Source organism: Macrosteles quadrilineatus, unplaced genomic scaffold (assembly GCF_028750875.1).
Source record: "Macrosteles quadrilineatus isolate MER2022 unplaced genomic scaffold, UCM_ALF_1.0 Scaffold_8__2_contigs__length_117827958, whole genome shotgun sequence".
Lineage (NCBI taxonomy): Eukaryota > Metazoa > Arthropoda > Insecta > Hemiptera > Cicadellidae > Macrosteles > Macrosteles quadrilineatus.
This window is the reverse complement of record NW_026542601.1, coordinates 38635485-38652978: the sequence shown is the minus strand read 5'-3', so window position 1 is coordinate 38652978 and position 17494 is coordinate 38635485. Positions and strand designations below refer to the sequence as shown.

Genomic DNA, 17494 nt, shown 5'->3' with positions numbered 1-17494 from the left:
ATTTTACCCACTATTTTTTAAAATAAAAGCACTTTTTCATGGATTCAATATTGGTCTCGTAAATATTTTATTTGATCTTATAGTATATTACGTTACTAGTCCTGAAAATAGGTGTTTACTGGTCGTTCCCTTGCGAGACAAAGTCGAGTGCGGGACTACCATACGAGTCCGGTAAACAGATTTTGGACGAGTGACGTACAATATTTTACACCATACTACTCTAAAGCTAACTTAACAATAAAAAATCCTTATAGATACCCACCGACTAAATGAGAAACGATCAATACTCAAAAACCTCTAAGAGAGGTTGTTATGTTTTTGTTTATAAATACTCATTGCCAAATATATTCAGCTGGTTGGTGTCCGGTAAAAACTCATTACAGCTGTTTTCTGGACTAAATCCTTGCTTGGGAAGTTTGTTAAAACATTGTAATGTGGTGTAAAAGATTGTACATATTTTCTCTATTTACGTGTGTCATTGTGTTCAAATACTTGTCTTATTCATTATGAATCCTGTAAAATACAACACTCAGGCGCGTTTTTTAATACAACATAAATATGTTAACCACCATTGTTTAAGACTTTTGTATTTTAATACCCTTTCTTGTTCAATATTATTTTATTTTGCTGATTAGCCGCGATTTTACCTGGAAAGCCTTTATCCTGATTAATCTTAAGTTGGGTGTATAACTAATTAGTAATTAATCAATGTATAATTTAGTGTAAAAGAGTAGTGTCCAAAGAAAAGCAATCAAATTTTTGTTTGCCAGGTGGAACCCAAGAGATGACACTCGCTTTCGCTCATTCACTAGCAGAGTTTCGTTTGCTCACGTCTGCTAGTGTCCGCTTGACACATGACTCCAGTTCGCTTGCGTTTTGCGAAGGATGACTAACTGAGGCAACTTTACACAGACTGCGATATTACAAAGATGTCTCTACTTTTCCTGATCCTTAGGTAATTTCCAACACCGAACTTATTTTAACAGCCTTTGTTAATTTATTTTAAAATGCATTGACAATGTTTTAAAGCTAAAAACCTATAGCTTAAGTATCAAATTATGATTGTTGTCAAGTATTGTATCATTAAGGCATTAAAAATAACAGAAATAGGTGAGCAAAATTGTAAATTTTGTATTAAGGTTGAAATGTGAAATCTTTGTGTTTAGTTGCCATATGCTGCTAACATCAGGGCGGTCAGTTTAGTAATTCAAGAGAGGTTATTTCATTGTTGCCCAAGCAAAGGTTTTGGGTTTGTTTCTAACTTATTTTAGCTTTCTACTACCTGTCTTTCCATCTTAACTTAGTCAAGATGTAAAATTTTATATAAATTTAAGTTCAGTAGCAAGTTTTGCCAAGACTGTCTTGTTTTCTGTTGAAATGTTAAATGTATTTTTTGACGACTATTGTTGACAATTTTACATTTTATATGCCTCATTGGTAACTATTTTAATAACAGTTTATTTATTACATTTAGTAGTATTTAAGGAAAGTGAGCTTTTATTAAAGTTAGTTAAGATTTTTTAACAACAGTTTATTTAGGATGTAAGAAAGTGAACTTTTATTTATTTGTGGAGAACTATAATTTTTTTATGTAGAATCAGGGATATAGTTTTAAAATCAATATAATTGATCATAATCATTTAGGTAATTGAGAACCAATTTCAACATTTTTAGAGTAGTTTTTTAAAAGACCGTCCTGATGAATCCATAGGTTTTTTTATGTCTTCTAGATTGTTTGTATCTTAACGTTACTGATACATAGTCTGTGTATCCATTGTGCTTGGTGAGCGAGTGAGCGTGTGTAACTTATTGATAATCAAGATTATTTTGTTAACTATCAAATATAAGTAATTAATTAAGAGTTAGTTATATCTAGAAGTAATTAGTAAAGGCGTAGATACATTGTTTAGTCATTAGTTTGGATAAGATAAGTGGATTATTTAAGTTTCATACATACCTTATAGAAAATAGTGATGTGGAATATAATATTTACTGGAACATAACATTCTAAAATTGTAGCAAAAAAAACTAGTTGTTTACCTGTCTTTTCATTAGGGAAATATTGCAGCTCATGTTAATGTAAACAAAACATTAGTTTATTCCAATATGAAAAAGAAAATTGATCTTAAGATGTTATCCTATATTCATCATTAAAAGGTAAATAATCTGAACTGCGGAAATCACTGTTCAATATTAGGGTGTAAATAGGGGAATATGATGTGCGGAAAAGCGTGTGATTGGTGAGATGCCTTGTGTTACTTTTTTGTTGACTAGGACAGCTGTTTCATAAGCCAGAACTAGAGGTGTGCTTGTGGCTAGATTTCTAAGCTGAGCCGAGTCTAGCTAACGAGCTCAAAAGCCGAGTCAGAAAATTGAGTTTGTGCCAATCTTTTATGATTGCAATATCATCGCGATTGCAGAAAGTGTCTACCAAGACAACACGTTTTAAAAATTCACTCTTTTGCCAAGATCGCGGATGGTAACGATAAAATTTCCATTTTAATGGGAGACAATGATTATGTCTTCACAACCGCAGGAGACGCTCAAGATTTTGAAATGAAATGAAAAATCATTTATTTACACAGGCAAAGATAGGGCCACATGGCCCTTTCTTACACTTAACCTGTACTTTAAAACATAATATAAATATTTTAACATAACCAGCTTATACAATAAAACAAAACGGAAATCATAGATACAGAAACTTTTATCAAAAATCAGTAAATTTTCAAAATACTTACACACACACACTCACTCACACATACATACTAGTCAGCGACCGCCATGCGCACAGGCCCCTACGACAAACCTACCATGGCCATACGTTCAAAATAGTGATTTTTAGTGCTGCCACAAACCGGGAACGACTATCGAGGGATTTAATAGCTAAAGGGAGATTGTTCCAAAGACGGCAAGCAGTTACAACAAACGCTCTGTCGTAAATTGCGGTCCTATGGTGAGGCATACGCAAAGTTAATGATGCATGGCGTGAGTATCTGACACTTTCTTCAGCTACAAACCTAAAATCATCTACAAAATATTTTGGAAAATTGTTTTTTAATATTGAATAGGTTAGTGAAAGATTGTTGATTGATCTCAGGTCACATAGCTTTAATAACTTAGAATGAATGTAGAAAGGGGTGATGCGCTCACTGCGTCTTAGATCATAAATGAATCTTAGGCAGTAGTTCTGAGCGCGTTGGAGAGCATCAGTGAGGTTTACAGTCATGTCATTGATCATAGAGCTGCAGTAAGTGAAGTGGGGAAAAACAAGTGATTTAACCAGGTGTAACTTTATGTGCAAAGGCAAGAAATTCTATAACTTTTTAAGTGAGTGGATTGATGCAAACACCTTTTTACGGATGTCTACTACCGCATTGCCCCAAGTAAGTGTTGAGTTGATAGTAAGCCCAAAGTTTTTGACCTTGTCATTGTAAAGCAAATCTGTTTCATTTATAGTTAGTGGATTCGTCGTCAGAAAGTCAATAGAGTTCCGTAAACGTGGATGACAAATTATTTTTTTGAAGATTTTGCCGTGATCGGGGAAGGCAATAATGTTTCTGTGATTTTCTGCGATCACAGGAGACTCTGATGATGTCCTCACGATCACGGGAAATGATCACGTTATTACTGCGATAACATGTTATGGCATTATTTTATTTATTATATGGTCTTATAGTATTGCATCAAATCCATAATATAAAACAGCTCGGCTCCAAAGAGGCCTGATGCTTAAGCTTTTTTTCCAAAAGCTCGACTTGAGCTCAGCTTGATAAAAAATCTGAGGCTTGTACACCTCTAGCACCATTATCAAAGTCCAATGATCAAAGACAATTCATTACTAGTTACTAAACTAACAAAAAACAAATAGCAACTCAGCAAGAACAACACAAAGCCAGTTGATTGATATACACTCTTGAAATGCAAATTATATACAATTTTCAGTTGTACACATTTGTCATCTTATTGAGATAACAAAGTACGAGGGTAGTTTTTAAAGTAAGAACTGTTTGTGTGTATAGCTTATTAGCTAGTTCTTGTTAATTCCTGAGATGCCAGGTCGCTCACTCTCATCATTTGTGAACAGAACGTGTAGACACACAACAAAGTATACATGTCAGCCACAGAACTGCAAAATTTACTGGTACCGTTTAGCACTAATGATGCCAGTAAGTGGCAAGGAGCCTCGTTGCGGCAAACACGAACCTAGAAGCATTACACACAAACAGCCCTTACTTAAAAAACGACCTTTGTAAACCAATACCATTACCAAATCCTTGATTGTAGCCCATCTTTGAATAACCGCGTCAATTACATTTTTACATACATATATTTACACTATTTACATTGAAGTATACATCGGAATACACAGTTTATTAAACACAATATGGATTTATTAAATGGATATGAGCCCGTGGAAATGAGTCTGCTAAGAGTCTGATTAAGAACATTTCAGCTAAGCCTGATGGGCATGGTTCTCCTGTATGGATTTCATCAAATGATTTTCATTAAATTACTATACTATTTTGGAACCACATTTGTTTGGCTGACAGAGTAATGACTAATTATTTGTTAGATTAATAGAGCTAACCTTCAAACTTGAAGGTTGCTGGTTTGATTCAAAGTCCAGTCATTTCTGAACCCAGACATCATTTTGTCAGTAGGCTATTTACAAATTATGCTATTTAACAGTAGATGGATGTTATGTGATAGCAAACAGTAGTTTTGGACCTTCCATTATCAAAATTGTATTAATGTAATGGCGATAAAGACACACAAAAAAATATTTGGTATTCTGGTATTTTTATTTGCAAATTTTTCCTGAATAAAATAAATAAAACTCAATACAAGATTTTTTGAAATAGTTAAACTCTGATTAAATATAAAACATAGCATATTTCCAAGACTGGTAGCATTTATCATAGTTTTAAATCTGAATATTTCAAACTCAAATATTTTTTATTTTAGTCAAGAAAAATAATTGATGCTGCAATGAATCCAATAACGAATGACAGGAGAATCTACAAACAACTTCTAAATATGTTTTTAGATATTTCCATTTCCATACAGCTAGATAGAAAGTCAGTCCTGATAAAATATCTGTTGAAAGGTGAGTTTAACTGGCTATACACAGAGTAGACTTCCCACGTAATGTTAAAATTTAAAACCAAGAAAATAGATTATGTTAAGAACCATCTCACCAGAGGTATTGGGTTAAATATTACAGTAATTAAAATCAATGCAGTATCATGGTTTAACTTACTACAGGTACAGGATAAATAAGTGTTCCGATACTTCAAGTTTTGAGCCTTTATTTAACATTGCGGGAAAAAAGGTAAAGAATACTTTTAATTACTTCTTACAAATGCAATGACATAAAAATATCTATCTAAAGCTAAAGAAACAAATACAATCTATGTACATATAGACAATTTACAAAATGTACATAGAGCACTGAATATCGCACTAGTTTAGTTGTAAGGTACTGTATTTTTAAAAGAGGGAATACTGTATATAAAACATGTATAGATTTATTTCGCTTACAATGCTACTTTTTAAGATCTCTAATGTGTCATAGGCAGGATTTTCTGCAGTGATTAATTTGTTGAAAGTCTAAATAAAAAGCAATCATTGAATGTTACCCAAATACATTTTTGTTTGTTTAACTAGTCTTATTATTCACCCAACTGCTTTAGTTTGAGGTAAAAGCTGAAATTATACCACAGTTAAAAAAAATATAATCTATACTTATTTAATTTAATTTAAATCACACAAAATTGATCAGTAAGAAAAAAACATAGTATTGGTATTAGGCAGTGCTTGATTTGTAAAAAATGGGGTGCCACAACTGTAAGCTATTTAATGTGATTAGTACCTATTTATACCAATATTTTTATCTTTCCATAAGACAGGTACCAGAACACATTTCCGTCGCGTTCCCCTACAAATCGAGCACTGGTATTATTAGGAAAGTAAAAAATATTCTTGGTAAGATCATTTTTCTTTTTATTACAGTTCTTAACACAATTTAATGTTTAGCTATCCTAAATCAAGAAAGATTTTAAAGAAACATTACTCGTTTTTTCAAAAGGATCTTACTTTAGTAAATGTATTTTGTGCATCATAGTGAACTTATTTTTTTCTCTCCTAGTAGTAGAGAACCTTTAAAATGAAACAGCTACGTAACAATCAATTATTAGTTTAAAGTTTTAAAACTAAAACTGAAAGGATTTTTTTCAGAATTCCTTTTAATGGATGTTAACTCATTATAATGCAAAGCCTTGAAGGCCTATATTTCTCTATCAGCTCATCATCTTGCATTGTGATCTTGCTTTTGGATGTAAAGTAGTCATTCTTTTCTTATCGGTAATTCCATCATCATCCGTCAAGCTTGCCAATGTTCCAACTTTGCACTCAGATAATTTGCAGGTTACCCAAAACGTAACCTTAAGTAGCTTCAAGATTACATTAATTCATCACTACTGAGGGATGATGGGACATTACAGTCTTCAATACCTTCAAATGGATCAGATGGTTCAAAAAACTCTTCTTCAGGCTCCGATTGTTGTTTGGGTTCCAGTTTATTTCCTCTATATTTCAAACCCAGGTAGAAGAATTCACTGGAAGGTTGTCGCGTTGCTTTGGGATGTACCACTATGCCTTTTTCATACATGAATCGCAAGTCTTTTATGATCTGTTTGCACTCGACACCATCGAAGGCTTTCATGACTAAGGAGGACCCCAACTTACAAACTCTTGGGACAAATCTGGAAGAGGTGCAATGAAGAATTAATACATAAGCAACGAGGAAAGGAATGGAAATTTTAAGAATTTTGAAGTTAAGGGATTTTTAAATTCTTTGTGAATATATTCCATTCGTCGGTCAAATGTGTCAGTTATGCTACATTTGTAGAGATTATATATCAACCCAAAATAACATTGACCCAAAAGATTTTGACTTTTGAAAATAAAATAAAATGTCAATACTCACTTTAGAGTGGAGTAGCAGAGTTCAGCCACTTGCATATGATCTTTGTCTCTGATTCCTGTTGTATTTGGCGCCATATCACTAGTCAGTACGTCAGCCTAAAGAAAAGAACATGTTTCAATGTAACTATGATCAGTCACGATTTAACTCAGAATTTCAATACGATAGAATCCATCCATACCTCACCTGCCACTGCAGATATTTCTCTTAACCAATCAGTCACTGGAAGTAGGTATAGCTGTTGAGCTGTCAAAATAAGCCATCAATCTATATTTATTTCGTACATTCTATAAAATAAATAGATAAAAACCAATTGAAATTACAAAATCTTTGAGAGAGAGAAATTCTTTATTTACAAATTATTTTGCAGCATTACATGAACCAAATAAAAATATCACATGGGTCACAATGACCTGTGCGTGATAGAGTCCTTATTTGGCTGCTTAAAATCAAAATAAAAGTTCTTCACACTTCACATAAAAAAAGAAAATAGAACACTAACTTAGTAAAATAAGCATAACAATTAATTTACTATACAATTATGATAAAAAAAAAAAAAAAAACTGTGAAACCTAACAACCATATGCAAATGTAACTCAATAGTAGGGGAGCTCATTGCTTGCATCCAATACCTGTTTACCAATACACATTAATTTTTTTCCTGCGATTCCCAATTTTACTGAGGCGTGGATTCCGTCAAGTAAGAGTGCTGTAGAAAGTACAATAGATAGTCCAGTTATCAGTTGGTTAGGTCTAAACGAGATATTCTGGGCTGATAAGCAACTCTGTATTGTCGAGGCCTATCTCCATCAGCCAATTAGCGATAACCCTCTTATATACACTCAGTGACACTCGCAGGTCCCTAATTTCTGGAGGAATATTACGCAGCAAGCAATTAGCAATGTAAAAGGAATTTGTTAAATTGATTGATTTGAGAACTCTTGGGACCCGTAATCCCATCATCACCGAGTTTCTGGTATGATAGTTATGAACTACGGGCGATGCGATAAGGTCTAAATGAATGTATGAATAAGCTAATAAATCTTTAACATATAGCTGCCTTATTGATAAAAGCTGAGATTCTTTGAACAGATGATCAGTAGAATAACGTCTCGGTTTTCTCTTTAATTATTGATTTTTGAATTACGAACAAAGGTACAATTACCGATGAATAAGCCCCTCCCCAAGCTATTAAACCATACTGCAGATGAGATTGAACGTATGCGTAATAAATTCTTTTAATTTCTTCATGTCTTAAAATTTGACCCAATTGGTGAAAAACAAAAATTATTTTTCTAAGTTTGTTTTAAAAAAAATGTATATGACTTTCCCATTTCAATTTAGAATCCATTATAATGCCCAGGTATTTATACTGCGACACAGTCTCAATAATTTGGCAGTTGCAATCGCTGCCTGCGGTGCCACATGAGTGCAAGGTTAGTCTGAGTTCGGCGGGCGGCTTGCTAGCGGGACGAAGTGCGATAGGCAAACATTTTGTTTTACCGACATTCATTGTTAAAATGTTTTCTGAGAACCATCTTTTTAAAATTTGTAATTCTGATGATGCAATATTAAAAACCTCTTACCAAGTACGTGCCCTAAAGATTACTGCTGTGTCATCTGCAAACAAGAATATTTTTCCAGAAATATCAATTTTATCTATGTTATTTATGTAAATTAAAAATAGTAAAGGCCCCATAGTAGAACCTTGAATAATTCCAAAATCTACATTCATTTGATCACTAATAACGTTATTAATTGATACTACTTGAGTCCTATTGCTTAAATAACTTTTAAACCATGCCAGGGCTAAACCCCTTACACCCAAATATTCTAATTTTTTGAACAGAATTTTATTGCTCATCAAAAGGTCGGGCTTTAACTAGTTTACTCATTTTATCTCGTTTTCTAATAGCAAATATTAACTCTGTGTTTATCCATGGCTTTAATTTTTTAAATCTAGAGGTGGGTTTTGTCACACGCTAGTTTTAAACTAGAATCTATCTATTATTCTAGCTATCTAGAAATCTGCTATTATTCTACAATTAACTCTGTACCAAATAAGCACAAACAGTTAATTGTCATTTACCATCAGCTGCTGATAATTTAACTAATTACTGACTACTTACTTTCCGTCCTTTCAGTGCTTGTTTTATTAATTTCTGCGAGCTAGGATCCAGAAAGTCCATTTTATCCATGATTTTTGCCCCTTTTATCGGATACGTCTTTTGCAGATCCATCCCAAGAACAAAGGATCCAAACTCTGAAAAATGACTCACAGTTTTTGTGAACAGAAGAAGAAAGAGGAAGAAAATATCATATATCAGCCAAAGGTTGATTTATCAGAAATTTAGAGTAAAATTACCAAAACTAACCTCTATATATGTTAAGAAAAACAGTTTAAAGCTTTAACTGACATGCTACACCCTAGGGGTCAAGTTTAGAACTTGTTACTATCTTTCAGGTTAACACCAACATTATTATCAGAGTTCTGTTGACCACGAGGTCTGGTTAATGGTGGTGTAGGCTGCGAGGCAGAACCTGATTGAAGTTTCAAATTCACCACAGTCAGGTCGCAGAGCGGTAAGGTACAGAGGAAGGTGGGACGACAAGACACTTATAGCATTAGTATGTTGTGCTGGAAATATACTTGTGAAGATCAAGGAAGAGCCCGAGCGGCGAGCACAGTACAGAGATTCCCATCGCACAGGGCATAGGGTCTTCCTCCACAGTGAGCGTTTTAGTACACAAGGGCGAGGGGGTCGGTATAGGACTTTGCCCTAGACACCAACGACTAGTGCTAGATACCACTTTAGTGTGTTGAATGTTTCTGCTGTATCTAACTTTGCTGTGTTCCAAGTGACTAAAAACATTTAAAATTATTAATCAACAGTTCATTTTACCCTTATCTACAAGTGCAACATGCAAAAAATTTGTGCTCCGATAGTGATACTTTTAAAGTGCCTAATATGAGGTACATACCTTTACGTCAACAGTTTAGTAAGTAGAACTCACAACATGTTTCACCTATTCAGGCATCGTCAGGTGATATCCTAGCCAATGATATCCAGGTGAAACATGTTGTGAGTTCTACTTATTACAATTAAACTGTTGACGTAAAGGTATGTACCTCATATTAGTCTAATTAAACAGTTCAGGTGCTACATCATGAATTTTAATTTTAAAGTGCCTCTAAAATAAACTTTACTCGACTTACTTTCATATTTTGCTCGTGTGGCATTGACCGCAACTTGAGTCCAAGATCCCGGACAACAACCCAGGTCCACAACCGTCTGTCCGGGTTTGAACAACTTGTATTTGTCATGAATCTCGAGCAGTTTGTAGGCACTGCGGCATCTAAACATGTTAAAAGATTCCTGACTGCACTGTGTTAGTTACCGTACTCTATATGATTGGCATTTAGGTTTCTCATCCTTCTGTCCGTAGAATAAAGCCTTTAAGTGTATTTAATATCCAATTACACTGAATAAAATGTTATTGTCAAATGAAATTTGGATACATAGGAAGACTAAGAAAAATTAGAATAAAGTTGGTTTTACTGCGTCCAAATGCGCTGAATGTGCTAATGTCAAATGAATATTCTTCACATTAACAATTTTCAAAGTGTGCTGTGCTATTTACTAATAAGGACAAGGGGTAAATAGTTTGCACAGGTATAGTTTTGTTCAGTTTCACATGTATAGGGCATAGAGTGACTCTTTTCGACCTGAGCTCAGGTCAGAAAATGAGCAAGGGTTGAAAAAGACACTTTTGCCAGTGTGATGAACTACATTTTCACTGTATTGCAACATTATTTAACAAACTATTTTGGAAACGAAAATACTTTTCATGTAAAGTAAACCTCTCAAAACAACTTGCAACTTGTTTTCAATTTTTATAATACAAATAAGCAGACTGTGTAGTTAGTGGTTCAACCATTTAATCTATTACGTTTGTGTTAAGTGTACATTACCCTATCGACATGTCGAACTATTGACAAAAATGCAACAATAAGCTATAACTGTAATCAATCTATTATTATGTTATTAAGAGGGTTCCCTACCCCTGCCGAAAAACGTCAGAAAACCGCTTCGCGCGGTATCATATAGCGATTCTAGTTTTAACATTTAAATTGTGAACCAAACACCATTTTGTACATAAAGAGTGGTTCTACTAAGTTTGCTTTTTAAAAAATGTCTATGCTTACGCAATCAAGGGCAACGACTTGTCAAAGTTAGTGAACTTTACAGTTAAATAATAATATCTTTTTATGAAATTATCGATTTTTAATAAAGCAATATTAGTGCGAAATTTAACTAAAAATATCAATTCACTTTTAGTTTCAAGAAAAGATTATTTTTTGTATATGCAAAATGAAACCGCGTAAAACCTTGCACGGCGAAAAGTGCTATGATTCTGACGGACTCTAGCGGCCTTTATCGAAACTACTGTCTAGCGGAGGGATACAAATTTTACACATTCTTCATCATTCATAATATTTTCCCCAAGATTATTCCAAAAATTATAACTTGGGCTATAATCCCATAGTTGTTTTACAGCGATGTCATCTGACTGGAAGAGGCGCGCAACGGTCTTGAGCTGTATGTACGAGCTGTATGGCGTGAATAGGTTCAGGGAGGTAAGCCCGTTGTCACCAGTCGCCGAGGGTTGTAAATCAGAGAGAGGGAACTAGGGGAGAAAGTGAAAGTGAGTGCACTGCTGGGGCGGGTTTACTAGGATGGGCCTACTTCCACTGCGGAGGCGTCCTGGCGGTGACACGACCAGCAGACAGCAATCCTAGGGAATATTTTGTCGTCTTGTAGTTCCAACTAAACTCACCAGGGTCGCAGAAGATTGAAAACAGTTCGAGGTAGGGAACCCCCTTAAAGTGATACAATCAATTTTTATGTAAATGATGGTTAAGGCCCTTTACCGAATAAAAATATAGGCATTTGGGACATCAAAATGAAGCTAAGAGTGTAGATTTGCCAAAAATTATTGGTATGAACAAATTTCTTACACACTCAGCCCCACGGGACGATTTCCAAAGGGCTACGCCTGACATACTTCCAAAGTTCAAACGATTTAATTTTTTTAACCAAACAGCTGGTCAATGCAATAAACCTGGTGTTTGTTTATTTACTCGAAAAAGATGTTTGTGATGCTTTATGTAGATTGAGGAAATAATGTGGATTATTTAGTAAGAGGGTTATATTTGGTAAAGGAAAGGTAGTGCTCGTTTTATAAAGTTTATTTGTAATTTATACAGTAAGCTACATGTAAAGAGGCTTGACTAAAATTGAAGAATTATGGTAAAACATCTCATTCATGAAGCATCAATATGAAGCAAATGATGCTATTGCTACACTAAGGTATGTTGTCCTATTATTCTGAATCGATTAACATCAAAAGTATGGATTTGAAAGTAAGTATCATATTTTATCTTATTTTCAAATTAAATCATAGACTTACTGTATTTTTAAAACACACATCAGCACCACTTATAAACTTTAATGGCTGCCTTGCCTAGGTCACATTTTCTTTCCCTTGCAAAGAATGGGTATAGCAGCTCGTAAATACATATTTAGATACAATGAACAATATATACAATTTATATAACAATACAGTATACAATTTCTTACAGTGAATGTTTACAACAGAATTTACGACTGACTTTTACTCCCTAGAGATGGAGCCAGTTACTTTAGACCTGTGTAGCTGTTTAAATAAAAATGACAATGCTAATTACACCATTGAACCTACAGACATAACAAACCTCAGCATTGAACTACAGTGTGAGCTAATATCTGTGAAAATAAAACAGGGCTGGAAAAACTTACACGTTGTTGGCATCTACAGAACCCAAGGAGACCTAGACTCATCCTTGGATATCATCTCTGAAACCCTAGAAAAAACACATACATGGAACAATCGAGTTATTCTCATAGGAGATATCAATATAGACAGCTTGGAGCCAAACATTGAAATGACAAAATTAAACGAAGTTCTTCTTAGCCACAATATGACACGGCTCCCCCTGTCTCCTACAAGAACAACACCTACTACAATAAGCTCAATTGACTGTGTCTGCACAAACCTAGGCAATGATGATATTCAGGTTGGCGTTCTCAATGCCGGACTCTCAGACCACACAGCACAGCTCTGCAAATTAAATACCTCTGCCCCAGAAGCTCAGAATCAAACCTTCTATTCTAGGAAATTCAACCAAAGGAATGTCATGAACTTAAATCTATTCTTGCCCAAGAAACCTGGGAAAGTGTCTTCAATGAACATCAACCAGAGGACGCCTATCATAACTTCAGCAAGATTATTGCTGGAGCTATTAACCAAACTTGCCCAATGCTAAAGTCAAGGAAAAAAGCCAGAAAACATCGTCCTATAGCAAACCATGAAACTGAGGTACTAAAGCAAGAATTTCTTCAGGCTCTGAAAAAATACCTACTGAGTGGAACAGAAGAGGACAAAATTACAATGTCAAACAAGAAAAAAGATTACGACCTGAAACTGAAGACACTAAGACGACAGGCCACGGCAGTCCAAATACAGCAAGCTGATGATAAAACCAAAGCACTCTGGAGGGTCATCAAAAGAGAAAGAAAGCCGGCTCGAGACACATCAGAAAAATCAATCACACTAGAAATAAATGGCCTCAAAACCAACAACCCTCAAAATGTTGCTAATCATCTTAATGAGTTCTTCGTTGACATAGCTAATGACACCCTTGCACAAAATCCTCAAAACCAAATCATCCAGCTGAAATCACAGAGGTATACTGTCAGACACCTGAGATGTCTCTTCAGTTAACAAACAAGCAGGAACTGACTCAAGTGATCAACGCCCTAAAAAATAAAACATCTGCTGGAGTAGATGATATATCCGCCAGTCTACTGAAAAAATGTAAAGAAGAACTTGCTGGACCGTTAACACACATCATCAACCATTCTTTCCAAGAAGGAATTTTCCCAAGTGGGCTTAAAATTGCAAAGGTATACCCCAAATTCAAGAAAGGAAACCATCTGGACTCAAAGAACTACCTCCCAATTTCATTAATTTCCACATTCTCCAAAGTATTCAAAAAAATAGTACTAAACAGACTTCTTCAACACCTATCATCCAATGAACTTCTCACACCACATCAGCATGGATTTGTACAGGGAAAATCAACCACATCTGCCATAATAGATAACTGAATATGTAATAGATAATCTAGAAGAAGGAAACATACCAACCGCAATTTTACTTGATTTCAGCAAAGCATTTGCCTGCTTAGATCATACACAACTGTGTAACAAGTTGATAAAAATTGGGATTGGTGGGAAAACTGCAGAATGGTTCAAGAGCTATTTAACTGGAAGAAGTCAGATGGTTGAACTTAAACACTTCAGGTAATACACTGAAAAGGGATCTACACAAACAGTAAGATCAAAGTTACTACCTGTAAAAGGGGTGTTCCACAGGGTTCTGTGCTTGGCCCCATTCTTTTCATCTTGTTTGCAAATTATCTCCCTCACTATTTGGAAGACTACAGCAAGACTCTTATGTATGCGGATGATACTGTACTCCTCCTTGGGGAAAAAAAGCCTGAAGCCCTTGAAATCAGCTTGTTTGTTTCCATAAACATGGCAATACAATATTGCCAAAACAACAGCCTAGTAGTTAATTAAGAGAAAACACAACAACTGGTCTTTGGCAGGCGAAATGGTAGGGTATGCAGGATCCCAGACATCGAAGGCCCAGAAGAAGCAGAGTATTTAGGTTTAATAATAGACCAGAAACTGACATGGACCCCCCATATTGACAGAGCCTGTGTAGTAAGCTGAGTAGCAGTGTCTACGTGATAAGAAGGATAAAAACCATAAGTGACACCAACATAGCCAAGATTGTCTACCACTTCCTTTTTGAATCGCATCTTCTATATGGCCTTGAAGTATGGGGAAACTCATCGGCAACCAACCTCCAACGTGTGCTTATCCACCAGAAAAAAGCAGTAAGAATATTAGCAGACATTGACAATAGAGAAAGTCACAGACCGAAATTCCGTGAACTAAAAATCCTAACGATTACAAGCCTGTACATCCTAGCTGTGGCTACTCACGCAAGCAGGCTACAGCTCCAACGAGGTATGGATAGGCACAGCCATAACACCCGACAGGCTATGAATTACACACTTCCAGTCCATCATCTAACTCTTTTTGAAGAAAAGCCTTCCTACATGGGAGTGAAGTTCCTGAACCTGCTACCAGAGACAATAATTAGCCCCAGCAAAGCAGCACCAGACAACGCTTATCGGCTTGGCTTGTGGAGAGACCATTCTACACAGTTGAGGAGTTCATGAACTGGAGAACATCACCGATGTTCCAGTGAAAACTAAACAACCCTCATAGTAATAACCATGACTAAAGACAGACTCAAAGCCCAACAAATTTATGCTGTTTTATATTTAAATCTCTGTAATGTTTGACGCCTATTCTGCACTCTATGTTCAAGAAATTAAGTATTCTGATTCTGACCCACAACATATGTATGTAACGGCTGTTTTTGCTGCAGTATGATGAAAAATAGTTTTAAAGCAGTTTGAATAATAATAAATAAAATAGTAAGCATGGAAGCACCCTTTAGGAGACTTAAAAAGACAGAAACAGAAAATAGTCTTTAGCTGATTGAAAGAGTGATATATCAATGGGAGTCAGTTTAATCAATGGTTTTACCTTCTAAAAATAAATATGTTAAATACCTGTAATCATCATACTGAGCTTTCAAACAATATTCATCTCTAAACTGCCTTTGAAGCCATTTTTTGGAACTTCCCGATAAACTTTTTTTAAATTTTGGAAATTTGATTATCCTCTTAGTTATTTGTCCCATTTTTATCACTATAAAACAATATATTTGTGTACTACACTTTTGCTACGGCAATGGTTCAAAACTAAATAATTATCTACATCAATTTTAAGGTTAAACTTTGTTTGTTGAGCAATGACTTATCTGCATTGCATATAAATCACATCTCCATTATTACGTCTGTTTTCAAATTAATGATTTATTTCTTTAATAATGAGATAAGAAAATACAAGTTTCTTTTTGTTTAGATTATTAGTTGAAGTGACTAATATTTTACTACAGAAATAATACTATGGGGAACACGGTTAATGCTTCTTCAAGAGTCTGATGCTGTTCAAAAATTAATGTTTTAATTCATTCCTGTTTGTATTTGTTGAAGATTAGGTTGTTATCAGCAAAGCACTGAAGGCATTATATCATCAAAGTTATAAATGGTTATTTTAATACTACTAAAACAAAAAGTGGCGACCATACAAATGTAGGTACCAAATATACATAAAATACTTAAAAAGCCAAGTATGAATGGAGTTGAGTGGCGCGATCTTGAAGTCTTATTGTTAGTGACTAAGGCCAACATGTTCCTTAGACTCAGCTGTTAATTAATAGCCCATACAGCCAATGGCAACTAAGGGACCTACAGTTTATAGTGGAACCCGATTGGCTTGTAATTAACAAATCAGTCTAACTATTAGGATAGTTCTGCGGATCGTCGTAGTACTCATAAGTAAGGACGTTAATTCACACCAGGGAGTTTTGCATCCACAGTGTATGCCTATAAATATCCAAAATTTTGACATCCTAGTAGCTGGATTACAAGAATAAATGTTTATGTGTTTGTTGTAAGTCTTATCGGTTTAAATCTAGAATAATTTCACTAGCTTTCAGCTTTCTGGTTCTAGGTAACATGCAAAATTATTCAATTAGAATAGTTGATTGGTGAGAGTTCAAATAAAGACATTTCACACCAGCATTTATTAGTGTGTGTAGAGGAACAGGCAAGATTTGTAATAAGGGTTTATAAATACAAAATGTATTCATTCCTTACCTGTAAGTTTCTTTTCTCAACTCTTCAGTGTCAACTTCTGCCTCCTTTATTGCTTCCAAATATTCTCCGTCCTCTTCTTTTTCAGTTTCTTCCACTTGACCCTCTTCTTCCTCGTCAGTATCTCGGTACTGTGCTAGTTTTTCCTCCACTTTTGCTTTTCTCCAAAACTCTGCATCTTGATGTTTTGCCCATTTCTGCAATGCGATTTTCTTGTATGGAATCCTTTTTACAAAGTATCCAAATCGGCCCATTTTTGTTAATGATGATACAACTGTAAATCCCTTCCAAACCAAAGTTGTTTTCCTATTTAATTTCAAATTAGTAGAAATAAGCTCATTAAACAGCAGATAAGATAGATAAAGATAAATGTTCTTATAATTTATTGGATATGACTGCAAAAATCTTAAGTTTCCCGATGGCTGTACCTTCTAAAGGATGTTTCCTTCTAACAACTAAAATTTAAAATGTGCACAGTACATTTTGAACTCTTCAATATTTTAATGTCAGTGTGTTGTACTATGCATACCTAATTGTGGGGTTCCTCTATTTCACGCAATATTTGTTTATGTTCATGTCAATCCTGTCTTGTTTATGTGTTT

At 34.8% G+C, this 17494-nt stretch overlaps 2 protein-coding genes across 7 annotated transcripts in view; one reads left to right on the top strand and one right to left on the bottom strand.

The window, feature by feature from the left end:
• The window catches only part of LOC128999490 (regulatory-associated protein of mTOR-like), a 50407-nt gene extending 44741 nt beyond the window's left edge, over positions 1-5666 (top strand). For all 5 annotated transcript variants that reach the window (XM_054426049.1, XM_054426050.1, XM_054426048.1 and 2 more), the window contains one exon: positions 771-5666. In XM_054426049.1, the coding sequence (XP_054282024.1) occupies positions 771-788 (18 nt within the window). In that variant the 3' untranslated portion in view covers positions 789-5666. The remainder of the gene's footprint in view (positions 1-770) is intronic.
• Positions 5667-6268: 602 nt separating this feature from the next.
• Positions 6269-17222, bottom strand: LOC128999223 (ribosomal RNA large subunit methyltransferase E-like). Of its 2 annotated transcripts, none has more exons than XM_054425618.1 (5): positions 16896-17222; positions 10206-10345; positions 9118-9251; positions 6992-7086; positions 6269-6767 (listed from the first exon to the last, which is right to left on the bottom strand). In XM_054425618.1, the coding sequence occupies exons 1-5, from the start codon at positions 17144-17146 to the stop codon at positions 6464-6466; spliced, it is 924 nt and encodes a 307-aa protein (XP_054281593.1). In that variant the 5' UTR covers positions 17147-17222; the 3' UTR covers positions 6269-6463. The 2 variants fall into 2 exon arrangements, with proteins under 2 accessions (XP_054281593.1, XP_054281594.1); XM_054425619.1 differs by lacking the exon at positions 16896-17222 and adding an exon at positions 15744-15911.
• Between the last annotated feature and the right edge of the window lie 272 nt (positions 17223-17494).